General features: G+C 62.3%; 1 protein-coding gene across 2 annotated transcripts in view; it reads left to right on the top strand.

Moving 5' to 3' along the window:
• The window catches only part of LOC122544723 (CREB-regulated transcription coactivator 2-like), an 89,377-nt gene that overhangs the window by 50,716 nt on the left and 22,703 nt on the right, over positions 1-15,958 (top strand). Inside the window, exons 3-7 of one of the 2 annotated variants that reach the window (XM_087985142.1) lie at positions 1,047-1,148; positions 1,533-1,594; positions 8,841-8,912; positions 9,347-9,450; positions 10,022-10,057. In XM_087985142.1, coding sequence (XP_087841268.1) covers positions 1,047-1,148; positions 1,533-1,594; positions 8,841-8,912; positions 9,347-9,450; positions 10,022-10,057 — 376 coding nt within the window. Of the gene's footprint in view, positions 1-1,046; positions 1,149-1,532; positions 1,595-8,840; positions 8,913-9,346; positions 9,451-10,018; positions 10,058-15,958 lie in introns of both variants that reach the window. The other variant, XM_087985141.1, reaches the window with a different exon arrangement.

Raw genomic sequence — 15,958 nt, 5'->3', positions numbered from 1 at the left:
CGCTGCACTGTTGGAGGGTCTGTGCTGAGGGAGCGCTGCACTGTCGGACGGTCGGTGCTGAGGGAGCGCTGCACTGTTGGAGGGTCTGTGCTGAGGGAGCGCTGCACTGTCGGACGGTCGGTGCTGTGGGAGCACTGCACTGTTGGAGGGTCAGTGCTGAGGGAGTGGGCACTGTCGGAGGGTCAGTGCTGAGGGAGTGGGTGCGGTCGGAGGCTCACTGTTGAGGGAGTCAGTACTGTCAGAGGTTCAGCACTGAGGGAATGCCTATGCCGGAGGGCCAGTGCTGAGGGAGCGGGCACTGTTGGAGGGTCAGTGCTGAGGAAGTGCTGCACTGTCGGAGGGTCAGTGCTGAGGGAGCACCGCCCAGTTGCAGGGTCAGTGTTGAGGCAGTGGGTACAGTTAGGAGCTCAGCACTGAGGGAGTTTGCACAGTTGGAGGGTAAGCTCTGAGGGAGCGGGCATGATCGGAGGGTCAGCACAATGACAGTGGGCACTGTCGGTGGGTCAGTGGTGAGGGAGTGGGTACTATCAGATTCAGCACTGAGGGCATGCTATGGTGTCAGAGGGTCAGTGCTGAGGGAGTGCCGCACTGTCGGAGGGTCAGTGCTGAGGGAGTGCCGCACTATTGGAGGGTCAGTGCTGAGGGAGTGCCGCGCTGTCGGAGGGTCAGTGCTGAGGGAGTGCCGCGCTGTCGGAGGGTCAGTGCTGAGGGAGTGCCGCACTGTCGGAGGGTCAGTGCTGAGGGAGTGCCGCACTGTCGGAGGGGCAGCGTTGAAGGAATGCAACACTGTCGGAGGTTCAAGTATACAAGTTGCGGCCTTTTCTTCATGGCCTCAGTTTTGATTGGCTGCGAAGTGCTTGCTGGTACCTGACGGTGTCTGTATATAAAGCTGATGTGAGGAGAGCGTAACTGTGGTGCTGGCAGTACCGTCTGTGGTGGTTGGGGCTGAATGTGCAGATCACTGCTGATCTAGTTGTGTCTGTGTCTGTGTGTGTGTGTGTCTGTGTGTGCGCGCACGCGCTGATTTAGTTTCTGTTGTGTTGCAGAGTCCCTTCAGCTCTGTGCTGGATTCCAGCCGTGGCACACGCCATCATGGATTGGTGGAGCGGGTACAGAGAGCCAGGCTGAATTCCCCTCACAGAAGACAGATATCCTTTTGCATTGGCAGTGTGCTGTGATGTACCTCTCTGGGAAAGCTGGGGTTTGGTCCATTGTCCCTGAGCTGGTCACTGCAGTTACTGACCTGGTAGTGATGTGACTGGCAGCCAGAGCCATTTCCTCCCTGTTCTCCTGCACTGATGCTGCTCACAGCTCCAGTTGAAGTAGAGAGCGTGCTTCCCGACAGGGCTGTGGGCTGTTCTGCAAGAGTTACAGGGGGCTGTGGATGTGTGAGATGTTTCTGTGTGTTGGTAAGGTCCCTATCCTACATTTCCCTGTCGTGTGAATGCCCACCGGCCCCATTTCATTTCCATTCTGGACCCCCTCCTGTCCAGATTCAGGTCTGAGTGAGGCTCCTTGACTGATGTGTGCACGTTGACAGCTCTCCATACAGTTCTGCATACCTGTCACCTCCCCCGGACACCAGCTGGAGAAGGTAAGGAGCTTTTGCTCTCTCAGCTTGGCATATGACAGCGGGATTTAGCTCCAGTTTGTTGGGGCTCAGCTAACGTCAGATGTCAGGGAGTGTAGCAGAGGGAGGAAGCCAGCAGAAGGATGCAGTCACCTCTGCCAATCGTGGGGGCGTGTTCACCCTCTCTCTCAGCAGGGGGGTCCCTCTGTCTCTCAGTGAAGCCTCCTTGGTCACACCATCGTGCTGCAGTACTGACAGATCTTGTCCTTTTACCCTGGAGCAGCCTGGTTCCCTTGCACATTAGCCAGGAGCTCAGTGAGTGTGATCCAACAGAGTCTTTCTGAGAGGTGTTCGTTAAGCAGGCTGATTATTCTGCCCTTAGACTTTGTTGCTGCTGGCCTTGGTCACTGTACTCCCTTTGTACAGAGTGCAGTGAAGGTTTAACAAACTGATTGGTGGGATGGCAGAGCTGGTAGGCAGTGATTGGATCGGACCATATTCGCTGGAGGTTATAGGAATGAAGGGGCGATCGCTAACAGGACTCAAGAGTAAATGCAGGAGGGATTTTCCCAGTGACCAGGGAGTCCAGAACCACAGGCTCACAGTCCTAAATGGCCCTCCGATAGCCTGAGATGAGGAGTAATTTCCAAAGTCAGAGAGTGAGAGCCTGCGGAATTCTCTGTCACAGCAGTTCACACCAACACATTGAATATTTTTGAGGAAGAGTCTTTAGATGATTAGCTCTGATCATACTGAATGGCAGAACAGGTTTGAAGGACTGTACGGCCTATTCCTACTCCTACTCTCTCTCTCTCTCTCTATCTGTCTGTGACTGTCTCTCTGTCTCTGTCTCTCTCTGCGACTACTTACCTTGGTCTCTTCTCGCTCTCTTGCCGACTGCCCCCCTCTCCCTCCCTCTTTCTGCGTCTGCGAGTGCCTCCCTCAGTCTCTCTATCTCTCTCTGTATCTCTTCCCGCAGCCACTTTCTTTTTCTCTCTGTATCTGTAGGTTGGGAAAATCTGGCAATTTATCGTTCCAGATAGAGGAGGGGGACAAAAAACTGGCAGCTAGGGCCCAGTTAGCTTAACATCTGTCATTGGGAAGAAATAGATCTGTTAGAAAGGATGTAATATCAGAGCATTGAGAAACGCATCATATTCTGATTCAGTTGGAAACAGCAGATTTAACTCAGTTACTTGTCTTTTCGACCCTGTCTGACAGAAAGCACGCAGCAGGTTATGAAGAAAAAAAATTTATTATTAAATACTTACGAAGAAAAACTATTTTTTCTAAAGCATTAGGATCTAGCTACGAGTGAACAAACTTTGAACTATTGGCATAACTTGACTAGCTTTAATCCCCTCAAACTCCCCCTTACACACACAAACACACAGACATATATACATAACCAGCGGAAAGCAGCATGGGTTATTGGGCAAAGGGAGGAACTGGGAAAGCAGTTCAGTGGTTCCTGTCCATCTGGGTTGTGCTGGTGATACTTGTGTTGGCCTAAAAGCTGCTTCTCAATCATCCTTCTCTGGATGTTTCCATTGGGTCGCAAGAGGCACAGAGTGGCTGGACCATTTTCAGAGGTCTCTTTTAGGAATTAACAGTCACAGCTTCCAGCAACTGCTGAAAGGAAAGATAATCTGGTTTTCTTCAGGGTTAAAATGGCTTACTGCAGAGCCCAGAGAGAGAGCTCCTAAACTGCTGCTGGTCTGAAGGCTTCTCAATCTTGGTGACAGCCCCAGACTGCGCTTTTACAAACAAAATGGTATTTTCACTAAAACTCATTGTGTGTGGTGTTTACATTGCTGCTTTTCTGCAGCAGGAAGGAAAGGTTTTGCACCACAGGAAGGGCACGTTGTCTCTTTCACTCTCTCTGCAACTGGTGGCGAAAAAATACTAGCTTTTTGTTTAGCCTTCAAGTATTTCTGCTGCACACGAGAGAGAGAGAGAGAGAGGGAGAGCCCACGTGCTTTGCCAGCAGCCCTCACTATATTGTCCACACCCACAAGTTGCTCAGTAAGCCAGCAACCAATCAGAAAGCTGCTTTAAGGCTGATCACCACTCGCACCCACTGGTCACCATTGGCTTATGCCATGACCTCCTTGTTGCCAGCCAAATCCCACTCTGCATACGGCCAGTTACAACCAGCTGGAGAAAAGCAGCAGTGTAAACACCACACATAAGGAGGTTCTGTCAAAATACAGCTTTGCCTGTAAAAGTGACCCCATTCCTTCCACAGTTCTTGGTTTTAAAACCAATCTCAGTCCACAGTCCAAATACAGAAAAGAGGATGACCTAGTCTTCTCACAGCAATATTACGGGCAGTTTTGGGACCCTTTTCTCAGGAAAAATATGGTGACATTGGACACAGTTCAGAGGGATTTTCTAAAGAAGGTAGATTGAGTAGGTTAGGTTGAAATCTAATTGGAATTTAGAAGAATCAAAGGGGACCTTATTAAAATACGTGGAAATTCTGAGGAGGCTGTCTGCCAGTCCCCCTCTCCCTGTGTGTGTGTGTGTGTGTCTCTCCCTCTCTCTCTCTCTCTCTCCCCTGCTTCTCTCTCTCTCTCCCCCTTGCTTCTCTCTCTCTCTCCCCCCCTTGCTTCTCTCTCTCTCTCTCCCCCTGCTTCTCTCTCTCTCTCCCCCTTGCTTCTCTCTCTCCCCCTTGCTTCTCTCTCTCCCCCCCGCTTCTCTCTCTCTCTCCCCCTTGCTTCTCTCTCTCTCTCCCCCTTGCTTCTCTCTCTCTCTCCCCCTTGCTTCTCTCTCTCCCCCCCTGCTTCTCTCTCCCCCCCCGCTTCTCTCTCTCTCTCCCCCCTGCTTCTCTCTCTCTCTCCCCCTGCTTCTCTCTCCCTCTCTCTCTCTCTCTCTCTCCCCCTGCTTCTCTCTCTCTCTCCCCCTTGCTTCTCTCTCTCCCCCTTGCTTCTCTCTCTCCCCCCCGCTTCTCTCTCTCTCTCCCCCTTGCTTCTCTCTCTCTCTCCCCCTTGCTTCTCTCTCTCTCTCCCCCTTGCTTCTCTCTCTCTCCCCCTTGCTTCTCTCTCTCCCCCTGCTTCTCTCTCTCTCTCCCCCTGCTTCTCTCTCTCTCTCCCCCCGCTTCTCTCTCTCTCTCCCCCCCGCTTCTCTCTCTCTCCCCCCTGCTTCTCTCTCTCTCTCTCCCCCTGCTTCTCTCTCTCTCTCCCCCTGCTTCTATCGCTCTCTCCCCTGCTTCTCTCTCTCTCTCCCCCCTGCTGCTCTCTCTCTCCCCCACTGCTTCTCTCTCTCTCTCTCTCTCTCTCCCCCTGCTTCTCTCTCTCTCTCCCCCTGCTTCACTCTCTCTCTCCCCCTGCTTCTCTCTCTCTCTCCCCCTTGCTTCTCTCTCTCTCCCCCCCTTGCTTCTCTCTCTCCCCCTTGCTTCTCTCTCTCTCTCTCCCCCTGCGTCTCTCTCTCTCTCTCTCTCTCCCCCTGCTTCTCTCTCTCTCTCTCCCTCTGCTTCTCTCTCTCTCTCTCCCCCTGCTTCTCTCTCTCTCTCCCCCTGCTTCTCTCTCTCTCTCTCCCCCTTGCTTCTCTCTCTCTCTCTCCCCCTTGCTTCTCTCTCTCTCTCTCCCCCTGCTTCTCTCTCTCTCCCACCCCCTTGCTTCTCTCTCTCTCTCCCCCCTGCTTCTTTCTCTCTCTCCCCCCGTCTCTCTCTCTCCCCGTCTCTCTCTCTCCCCCCGTCTCTCTCTCTCCCCCCGTCTCTCTCTCTCCCCCCGTCTCTCTCTCTCCCCCCGTCTCTCTCTCTCCCCCCGTCTCTCTCTCTCCCCCCGTCTCTCTCTCTCCCCCGTCTCTCTCTCTCCCCGTCTCTCTCTCCCCCCGTCTCTCTCTCTCCCCCCGTCTCTCTCTCTCTCCCCCCGTCTCTCTCTCTCCCCCCGTCTCTCTCTCTCCCCCGTCTCTCTCTCTCCCCCCGTCTCTCTCTCTCCCCCCGTCTCTCTCTCTCCCCCCGTCTCTCTCTCTCCCCCCGTCTCTCTCTCTCCCCCCGTCTCTCTCTCTCCCCCCGTCTCTCTCTCTCCCCCCGTCTCTCTCTCTCCCCCCGTCTCTCTCTCTCCCCCCGTCTCTCTCTCTCCCCCCGTCTCTCTCTCTCCCCCCGTCTCTCTCTCTCCCCCCGTCTCTCTCTCTCCCCCCGTCTCTCTCTCTCCCCCCGTCTCTCTCTCTCCCCCCGTCTCTCTCTCTCTCTCCCCCCGTCTCTCTCTCTCCCCCCGTCTCTCTCTCTCCCCCCGTCTCTCTCTCTCCCCCCGTCTCTCTCTCTCCCCCCGTCTCTCTCTCTCCCCCCGTCTCTCTCTCTCCCCCCGTCTCTCTCTCTCCCCCCGTCTCTCTCTCTCCCCCCGTCTCTCTCTCTCCCCCCGTCTCTCTCTCTCCCCCCGTCTCTCTCTCTCCCCCCGTCTCTCTCTCTCCCCCGTCTCTCTCTCTCCCCCCGTCTCTCTCTCTCCCCCCGTCTCTCTCTCTCCCCCCGTCTCTCTCTCTCCCCCCGTCTCTCTCTCTCCCCCCGTCTCTCTCTCTCCCCCCGTCTCTCTCTCTCCCCCCGTCTCTCTCTTCCTCCCCGTCTCTCTCTCTCTCTCCCCCGTCTCTCTCTCTCTCCCCCCGTCTCTCTCTCTCTCCCCCCGTCTCTCTCTCTCTCTCCCCGTCTCTCTCTCTCTCTCCCCGTCTCTCTCTCTCTCCCCCCGTCTCTCTCTCTCTCTCCCCCCGTCTCTCTCTCTCTCTCCCCCCGTCTCTCTCTCTCCCCCTGTCTCTCTCTCCCCGTCACTCTCTCTCTCTCTCTCTCTCCCCCGTCTCTCCCCCCGTCTCTCTCTCTCTCCCCCCATGTCTCTCTCTCCCCGTCTCTCTCTCTCTCTCCCCCCTCGTCTCTCTCTCCCCGTCTCTCTCTCCCCCGTCTCTCTCTCCCCGTCTCTCTCTCCCCCGTCTCTCTCTCCCCCGTCTCTCTCTCCCCCGTCTCTCTCTCCCCCGTCTCTCTCTCCCCCGTCTCTCTCCCCCGTCTCTCTCTCCCCCGTCTCTCTCTCTCCCGTCTCTCTCTCCCCCGTCTCTCTCTCTCCCGTCTCTCTCTCTCCCGTCTCTCTCTCCCCCGTCTCTCTCTCCCCCGTCTCTCTCTCCCCCGTCTCTCTCTCCCCCGTCTCTCTCTCCCCCGTCTCTCTCTCCCCCGTCTCTCTCTCCCCCGTCTCTCTCTCCCCCGTCTCTCTCTCCCCCGTCTCTCTCTCCCCCGTCTCTCTCTCCCCCGTCTCTCTCTCCCCCGTCTCTCTCTCCCCCGTCTCTCTCTCCCCCGTCTCTCTCTCCCCCGTCTCTCTCTCCCCCGTCTCTCTCTCCCCCGTCTCTCTCTCCCCCGTCTCTCTCTCCCCCGTCTCTCTCTCCCCCGTCTCTCTCTCCCCCGTCTCTCTCTCTCCCCCGTCTCTCTCTCTCTCCCCCGTCTCTCTCTCTCTCCCCCGTCTCTCTCTCTCTCCCCCGTCTCTCTCTCTCTCCCCCGTCTCTCTCTCTCTCCCCCGTCTCTCTCTCTCTCCCCCGTCTCTCTCTCTCTCCCCCCGTCTCTCTCTCTCTCCCCCCGTCTCTCTCTCTCTCTCCCCCCGTCTCTCTCTCTCTCCCCCCGTCTCTCTCTCTCCCCCCGTCTCTCTCTCTCCCCCCGTCTCTCTCTCTCCCCCGTCTCTCTCTCTCCCCCCGTCTCTCTCTCCCCGTCACTCTCTCTCTCTCTCTCTCTCCCCCGTCTCTCTCCCCCCGTCTCTCTCTCTCTCCCCCCGTCTCTCTCTCTCCCCCGTCTCTCTCTCTCTCCCCCCGTCTCTCTCTCTCCCCCCGTCTCTCTCTCTCCCCCCGTCTCTCTCTCTCCCCCCGTCTCTCTCTCCCCCGTCTCTCTCTCCCCCGTCTCTCTCTCCCCCGTCTCTCTCTCCCCCGTCTCTCTCTCCCCCGTCTCTCTCTCCCCCGTCTCTCTCTCCCCCGTCTCTCTCTCCCCCGTCTCTCTCTCCCCCGTCTCTCTCTCTCCCCCGTCTCTCTCTCTCTCCCCCGTCTCTCTCTCTCTCCCCCGTCTCTCTCTCTCTCCCCCGTCTCTCTCTCTCTCCCCCGTCTCTCTCTCTCTCCCCCGTCTCTCTCTCTCTCCCCCGTCTCTCTCTCTCTCCCCCGTCTCTCTCCCCCCGTCTCTCTCTCTCTCCCCCCGTCTCTCTCTCTCCCCCGTCTCTCTCTCTCTCCCCCCGTCTCTCTCTCTCCCCCCGTCTCTCTCTCTCCCCCCGTCTCTCTCTCTCCCCCCGTCTCTCTCTCCCCGTCACTCTCTCTCTCTCTCTCTCCCCCGTCTCTCTCCCCCCGTCTCTCTCTCTCTCCCCCCGTGTCTCTCTCTCCCCGTCTCTCTCTCTCTCTCTCTCTCCCCTCGTCTCTCTCTCCCCCGTCTCTCTCTCCCCCGTCTCTCTCTCCCCCGTCTCTCTCTCCCCCGTCTCTCTCTCCCCCGTCTCTCTCTCCCCCGTCTCTCTCTCCCCCGTCTCTCTCTCCCCCGTCTCTCTCTCCCCCGTCTCTCTCTCCCCCGTCTCTCTCTCCCCCGTCTCTCTCTCCCCCGTCTCTCTCTCCCCCGTCTCTCTCTCCCCCGTCTCTCTCTCCCCCGTCTCTCTCTCCCCCGTCTCTCTCTCCCCCGTCTCTCTCTCTCCCCCGTCTCTCTCTCCCCCGTCTCTCTCTCCCCCGTCTCTCTCTCCCCCGTCTCTCTCTCTCCCCGTCTCTCTCTCTCCCCGTCTCTCTCTCTCCCCGTCTCTCTCTCTCCCCGTCTCTCTCTCTCCCCGTCTCTCTCTCTCCCCGTCTCTCTCTCTCCCCGTCTCTCTCTCTCCCCGTCTCTCTCTCTCCCCGTCTCTCTCTCTCCCCGTCTCTCTCTCTCCCCGTCTCTCTCTCCCCCGTCTCTCTCTCCCTCTCCCCCCGTCTCTCTCTCTCTTCCCCCCCCGTCTCTCTCTCCCCCGTCTCTCTCTCTCTCTCCCCGTCTCTCTCTCTCCCCGTCTCTCTCTCTCCCCGCCTCTCTCTCTCCCCGTCTCTCTCTCTCCCCGTCTCTCTCTCTCCCCGTCTCTCTCTCTCCCCGTCTCTCTCTCTCCCCGTCTCTCTCTCTCCCCGTCTCTCTCTCTCCCCGTCTCTCTCTCTCCCCGTCTCTCTCTCCCCCGTCTCTCTCTCCCTCTCCCCCCGTCTCTCTCTCTCTTCCCCCCCCGTCTCTCTGCTTTGTTCCCCCCCTCCAGTCTGTTGTCAGCCATGTATTTAATGTAGTTTCTTTTCCTCATTCCCCCCCCCCCCCTCCCCCCCCCCAATAAAGGAATGCCCCACCTTGGTGCAACTTCCCACTGGAGAAAGGACATCGATTTGGATTATCTTCCACCTTGAACAGGTGAGCCCGGCTTGTTTCTAACTTCGCTTGGATTCTCACTGCCGAGCTCCTCATCCGCATGGACTCCAGCTGATCCGAGGTCCACTTTCTCAGTGAATAGATAGGCTACGTGAGGAACAAGTTGCTTTCAGTGCAAACACTGTCTCTGTTCCTGCGACGGGGGGAGCGAGCGGTTTCTGTTTCTTGGACAAAGCAATCGGCTGCCAGATTCAGGTGGAATGCAGTCTGATAAAGACTCTCACTGAATATTTCTGGGAGCTGTTACACATCCTCTGCACCTGACTCCCTCGATCCCTGGCTCGCTCTCTCTCTCTTGCTGTCTCTTTCTCTCTCCCCCTCTGTTGTTGTCTCTCTGTGTGTGTCTCTCTCTCTCTCTCTCTCTCTGGTGTTAAGTTGTGGATGCAGTCAGAGTTGAATGTTTCTTCTCTTGGCAGAACCAACTCGGATTCAGCGCTGCACACGAGTGTGAACAATCCGAATGCAGCCAGTCCGTTCGCCAGCCCTGGCCAAGCCGTGCTCAGTCCCACCAAGCGAAGTGGTATGTCTGATCAAACTGTCAGTGGGTGTGTGTTCAAACTGGGCCTGCAGTGGACACACAGCTGACTCCCCGACAAGCCGTGAGCTGTGGCTGAGGTGGGAAGCTGTGTGCTGCAGTCTGACCGACTCTCCCTCTGGGGTCTAGGGTTTGAAGCAAACACACAGTGACAGGAATCTTCTTCCCACTTGGCAAATCTGTTGCGGTCATGTCAACTTGCAGAAGCTTGCTGCGTCAAGCTTGGGGCATAGGTTCAGTGATGGAGGATTCTGGAACAGCCTCCTGAATTCGAGTAGTTCACGGTACGCAAGTCTGACGATATATCTCGATCCCAGTCCAAGAGCAGCTCCAGCACGGAGTAAAGCTCCCTTTACACTGTTCCCCCTGCCCCCACACAATCAAACACTCGCGGCAGACCAGAGGATTTAGGAGCAGGAGGAGGCCAGTGGGTTTTTGAGCCTAATCAGTGATTGAAGAAGACCGTGGGTTTTGATGAAATGATTGTGTACACTTGCTGTGTTTGAAGATGCAATGCATCTGGTTCATTCTACATTTCCCTTTGTTTTCCCAGCAGGTTTAATGGATGGGGAACTGGACAGCCTGGGAAAAGGTACGTTTGTCCAAAGTTGGGAGACTTAATCCATGCTACAGAGTACGCTGAGGATTTTGTATGTATATTCTGCAATACAGAAGCTAGACGTTTTTACTCCCCGTGTCCCGGTCCGTACGGAGCGAGGTGCTCCCCGTGTCCCGGTCCGTACGGAGCGAGGTGCTCCCCGTGTCCCGGTCCGTACGGAGCGAGGTGCTCCCCGTGTCCCGGTCCGTACGGAGCGAGGTGCTCCCCGTGTCCCGGTCCGTGCGGAGCGAGGTGCTCCCCGTGTCCCGGTCCGTACGGAGCGAGGTGCTCCCCGTGTCCCGGTCCGTACGGAGCGAGGTGCTCCCCGTGTCCCGGTCCGTACGGAGCGAGGTGCTCCCCGTGTCCCGGTCCGCACGGAGCGAGGTGCTCCCCGTGTCCCGGTCCGTACGGAGCGAGGTGCTCCCCGTGTCCCGGTCCGTACGGAGCGAGGTGCTCCCCGTGTCCCGGTCCGTACGGAGCGAGGTGCTCCCCGTGTCCCGGTCCGTGCGGAGCGAGGTGCTCCCCGTGTCCCGGTCCGTGCGGAGCGAGGTGCTCCCCGTGTCCCGGTCCGTACGGAGCGAGGTGCTCCCCGTGTCCCGGTCCGCACGGAGCGAGGTGCTCCCCGTGTCCCGGTCCGCACGGAGCGAGGTGCTCCCCGTGTCCCGGTCCGTACGGAGCGAGGTGCTCCCCGTGTCCCGGTCCGTACGGAGCGAGGTGTTCCCCGTGTCCCGGTCCGTACGGAGCGAGGTGCTCCCCGTGTCCCGGTCCGCACGGAGCGAGGTGCTCCCCGTGTCCCGGTCCGCACGGAGCGAGGTGCTCCCCGTGTCCCGGTCCGCACGGAGCGAGGTGCTCCCCGTGTCCCGGTCCGCACGGAGCGAGGTGCTCCCCGTGTCCCGGTCCGCACGGAGCGAGGTGCTCCCCGTGTCTCGGTCCGTACGGAGCGAGGTGCTCCCCGTGTCCCGGTCCGTACGGAGCGAGGTGCTCCCCGTGTCCCGGTCCGTATGGAGCGAGGTGCTCCCCGTGTCCTGGTCCGCACGGAGTGTGGTGCTCCCCGTGTCCCGGTCCGTACGGAGCGAGGTGCTCCCCGTGTCCCGGTCCGCACGGAGCGAGGTGCTCCCCGTGTCCCGGTCCGTACGGAGCGAGGTGCTCCCCGTGTCCCGGTCCGCACGGAGCGAGGTGCTCCCTGTGTCTCGGAGCGAGGTGCTCCCCGTGTCCCGGTCCGTACGGAGCGAGGTGCTCCCCGTGTCCCGGTCCGTACGGAGCGAGGTGCTCCCCGTGTCCCGGTCCGTACGGAGCGAGGTGCTCCCCGTGTCCCGGTCCGCACGGAGCGAGGTGCTCCCTGTGTCTCGGAGCGAGGTGCTCCCCGTGTCCCGGTCCGTACGGAGCGAGGTGCTCCCCGTGTCCCGGTCCGTACGGAGCGAGGTGTTCCCCGTGTCCCGGTCCGTACGGAGCGAGGTGCTCCCCGTGTCCCGGTCCGTACGGAGCGAGGTGCTCCCCGTGTCCCGGTCCGTACGGAGCGAGGTGCTCCCCGTGTCCCGGTCCGTACGGAGCGAGGTGCTCCCCGTGTCCCGGTCCGTACGGAGCGAGGTGCTCCCCGTGTCCCGGTCCGCACGGAGCGAGGTGCTCCCCGTGTCTCGGTCCGTACGGAGCGAGGTGCTCCCCGTGTCCCGGTCCGTACGGAGCGAGGTGCTCCCCGTGTCCCGGTCCGTATGGAGCGAGGTGCTCCCCGTGTCCTGGTCCGCACGGAGTGTGGTGCTCCCCGTGTCCCGGTCCGTACGGAGCGAGGTGCTCCCCGTGTCCCGGTCCGCACGGAGCGAGGTGCTCCCCGTGTCCCGGTCCGTACGGAGCGAGGTGCTCCCCGTGTCCCGGTCCGCACGGAGCGAGGTGCTCCCTGTGTCTCGGAGCGAGGTGCTCCCCGTGTCCCGGTCCGTACGGAGCGAGGTGCTCCCCGTGTCCCGGTCCGTACGGAGCGAGGTGCTCCCCGTGTCCCGGTCCGTACGGAGCGAGGTGCTCCCCGTGTCCCGGTCCGCACGGAGCGAGGTGCTCCCTGTGTCTCGGAGCGAGGTGCTCCCCGTGTCCCGGTCCGTACGGAGCGAGGTGCTCCCCGTGTCCCGGTCCGTACGGAGCGAGGTGTTCCCCGTGTCCCGGTCCGTACGGAGCGAGGTGCTCCCCGTGTCCCGGTCCGTACGGAGCGAGGTGCTCCCCGTGTCCCGGTCCGTACGGAGCGAGGTGCTCCCCGTGTCCCGGTCCGTGCGGAGCGAGGTGCTCCCCGTGTCCCGGTCCGTACGGAGCGAGGTGCTCCCCGTGTCCCGGTCCGTACGGAGCGAGGTGCTCCCCGTGTCCCGGTCCGTACGGAGCGAGGTGCTCCCCGTGTCCCGGTCCGTACGGAGCGAGGTGCTCCCCGTGTCCCGGTCCGTGCGGAGCGAGGTGCTCCCCGTGTCCCGGTCCGTGCGGAGCGAGGTGCTCCCCGTGTCCCGGTCCGTACGGAGCGAGGTGCTCCCCGTGTCCCGGTCCGCACGGAGCGAGGTGCTCCCCGTGTCCCGGTCCGCACGGAGCGAGGTGCTCCCCGTGTCCCGGTCCGTACGGAGCGAGGTGCTCCCCGTGTCCCGGTCCGTACGGAGCGAGGTGTTCCCCGTGTCCCGGTCCGTACGGAGCGAGGTGCTCCCCGTGTCCCGGTCCGCACGGAGCGAGGTGCTCCCCGTGTCCCGGTCCGCACGGAGCGAGGTGCTCCCCGTGTCCCGGTCCGCACGGAGCGAGGTGCTCCCCGTGTCCCGGTCCGCACGGAGCGAGGTGCTCCCCGTGTCTCGGTCCGTACGGAGCGAGGTGCTCCCCGTGTCCCGGTCCGCACGGAGCGAGGTGCTCCCCGTGTCTCGGAGCGAGGTGCTCCCCGTGTCTCGGTCCGTACGGAGCGAGGTGCTCCCCGTGTCCCGGTCCGTATGGAGCGAGGTGCTCCCCGTGTCCCGGTCCGTATGGAGCGAGGTGCTCCCCGTGTCCTGGTCCGCACGGAGTGTGGTGCTCCCCGTGTCCCGGTCCGTACGGAGCGAGGTGCTCCCCGTGTCCCGGTCCGCACGGAGCGAGGTGCTCCCCGTGTCCCGGTCCGTACGGAGCGAGGTGCTCCCCGTGTCCCGGTCCGCACGGAGCGAGGTGCTCCCTGTGTCTCGGAGCGAGGTGCTCCCCGTGTCCCGGTCCGTACGGAGCGAGGTGCTCCCCGTGTCCCGGTCCGTACGGAGCGAGGTGCTCCCCGTGTCCCGGTCCGCACGGAGCGAGGTGCTCCCTGTGTCTCGGAGCGAGGTGCTCCCCGTGTCCCGGTCCGTACGGAGCGAGGTGCTCCCCGTGTCCCGGTCCGTACGGAGCGAGGTGCTCCCCGTGTCCCGGTCCGTACGGAGCGAGGTGCTCCCCGTGTCCCGGTCCGTAGGGAGCGAGGTGCTCCCCGTGTCCCGGTCCGTACGGAGCGAGGTGCTCCCCGTGTCCCGGTCCGTACGGAGCGAGGTGTTCCCCGTGTCTCGGTCCGTAGGGAGCGAGGTGCTCCCCGTGTCCCGGTCCGTAGGGAGCGAGGTGCTCCCCGTGTCCCGGTCCGTACGGAGCGAGGTGCTCCCCGTGTCCCGGTCCGTACGGAGCGAGGTGCTCCCCGTGTCCCGGTCCGTACGGAGTGTGGTGTTCTCCGTGTCCCGGTCCGTGCGGAGCGAGGTGCTCCCCGTGTCCCGGTCCGTACGGAGTGTGGTGTTCTCCGTGTCCCGGTCCGTACGGAGCGAGGTGCTCCCCGTGTCTCGGTCCGTACGGAGCGAGGTGCTCCCCGTGTCTCGGTCCGTATGGAGCGAGGTGCTCCCCGTGTCTCGGTCCGTATGGAGCGAGGTGCTCTCCGTGTCTCGGTCCGTATGGAGCGAGGTGCTCCCCGTGTCCCGGTCCGTACGGAGCGAGGTGCTCCCCGTGTCCCGGTCCGTACGGAGCGAGGTGCTCCCTGTGTCCCGGTCCGTACGGAGCGAGGTGCTCCCCGTGTCCCGGTCCGTACGGAGCGAGGTGCTCCCCGTGTCTCGGTCCGTATGGAGCGAGGTGCTCTCCGTGTCTCGGTCCGTACGGAGCGAGGTGCTCCCCGTGTCTCGGTCCGTATGGAGCGAGGTGCTCCCCGTGTCTCGGTCCGTACGGAGCTAGGTGCTCCCCGTGTCCCGGTCCGTACGGAGTGTGGTGCTCCCCGTGTCTCGGCCCGTATGGAGCGAGGTGCTCCCCGTGTCCCGGTCCGTACGGAGCGAGGTGCTCCCCGTGTCCCGGTCCGTACGGAGCGAGGTGCTCCCCGTGTCTCGGTCCGTATGGAGCGAGGTGCTCCCCGTGTCTCGGTCCGTACGGAGCGAGGTGCTCCCCGTGTCCCGGTCCGTACGGAGTGTGGTGCTCCCCGTGTCTCGGCCCGTATGGAGCGAGGTGCTCCCCGTGTCCCGGTCCGTACGGAGCGAGGTGCTCCCCGTGTCCCGGTCCGTACGGAGCGAGGTGCTCCCCGTGTCCCGGTCCGTACGGAGCGAGGTGCTCCCCGTGTCCCGGTCCGTAGGGAGCGAGGTGCTCCCCGTGTCCCGGTCCGTACGGAGCGAGGTGCTCCCCGTGTCTCGGTCCGTACGGAGCGAGGTGCTCCCCGTGTCCCGGTCCGTACGGAGCGAGGTGCTCCCCGTGTCCCGGTCCGTACGGAGCGAGGTGCTCCCCGTGTCCCGGTCCGTACGGAGCGAGGTGCTCCCCGTGTCCCGGTCCGTACGGAGCGAGGTGCTCCCCGTGTCCCGGTCCGTGCGGAGTGTGGTGCTCCCCGTGTCCCGGTCCGTACGGAGCGAGGTGCTCCCCGTGTCCCGGTCCGTACGGAGTGTGGTGCTCCCCGTGTCTCGGTCCGTATGGAGCGAGGTGCTCCCCGTGTCCCGGTCCGTACGGAGCGAGGTGTTCCCCGTGTCCCGGTCCGTAGGGAGCGAGGTGCTCCCCGTGTCCCGGTCCGTACGGAGCGAGGTGCTCCCCGTGTCCCGGTCCGTACGGAGCGAGGTGTTCTCCGTGTCCCGGTCCGTGCGGAGCGAGGTGCTCCCCGTGTCCCGGTCCGTAAAGGAGCGAGGTGCTCCCCGTGTCTCGGAGCGAGGTGCTCCCCGTGTCCCGGTCCGTACAGAGCAAGGTGCTCCCCGTGTCCCGGTCCGTACGGAGCGAGGTGCTCCCCGTGTCTCGGAGCGAGGTGCTCCCCGTGTCTCGGAGCGAGGTGCTCCCCGTGTCCCGGTCCGTACGGAGCGAGGTGCTCCCTGTGTCCCGGTCTGTACGGAGCGAGGTGCTCCCCGTGTCCCGGTCCGTACGGAGCGAGGTGCTCCCCGTGTCCCGGTCCGTACGGAGCGAGGTGCTCCCCGTGTCCCGGTCCGTAGGGAGCGAAGTGCTCCCCGTGTCCCGGTCCGTACGGAGTGTGGTGCTCCCCGTGTCCCGGTCCGTACGGAGCGAGGTGCTCCCCGTGTCCCGGTCCGTACGGAGCGAGGTGCTCCCCGTGTCCCGGACCGTAGGGAGCGAGGTGCTCCCCGTGTCCGGGTCCGTACGGAGCGAGGTGTTCCCCGTGTCCCAGTCCGTACGGAGCGAGGTGCTCCCCGTGTCCCGGTCCGCACGGAGCGAGGTGCTCCCCGTGTCCGGGTCCGTACGGAGCGAGGTGTTCCCCGTGTCCCAGTCCGTACGGAGCGAGGTGCTCCCGGTGTCCCGGTCCGTACGGAGCGAGGTGCTCCCCGTGTCTCGGTCCGTACGGAGCGAGGTGCTCCCCGTGTCCCGGTCCGTACGGAGCGAGGTGCTCCCCGTGTCCCGGTCCGTACGGAGCGAGGTGCTCCCCGTGTCCCGGTCCGTACGGAGCGAGGTGCTCCCCGTGTCCCGGTCCGTACGGAGCGAGGTGCTCCCCGTGTCCCGGTCCGT

Source organism: Chiloscyllium plagiosum, unplaced genomic scaffold, assembly GCF_037043375.1.
Source record: "Chiloscyllium plagiosum isolate Xiang-an unplaced genomic scaffold, Cpla_swu_hap1 HiC_scaffold_50, whole genome shotgun sequence".
NCBI lineage: Eukaryota > Metazoa > Chordata > Chondrichthyes > Orectolobiformes > Hemiscylliidae > Chiloscyllium > Chiloscyllium plagiosum.
The sequence above is the reverse complement of the archived record's forward strand: the minus strand, read 5'-3'. Positions and strand labels throughout refer to the sequence as shown.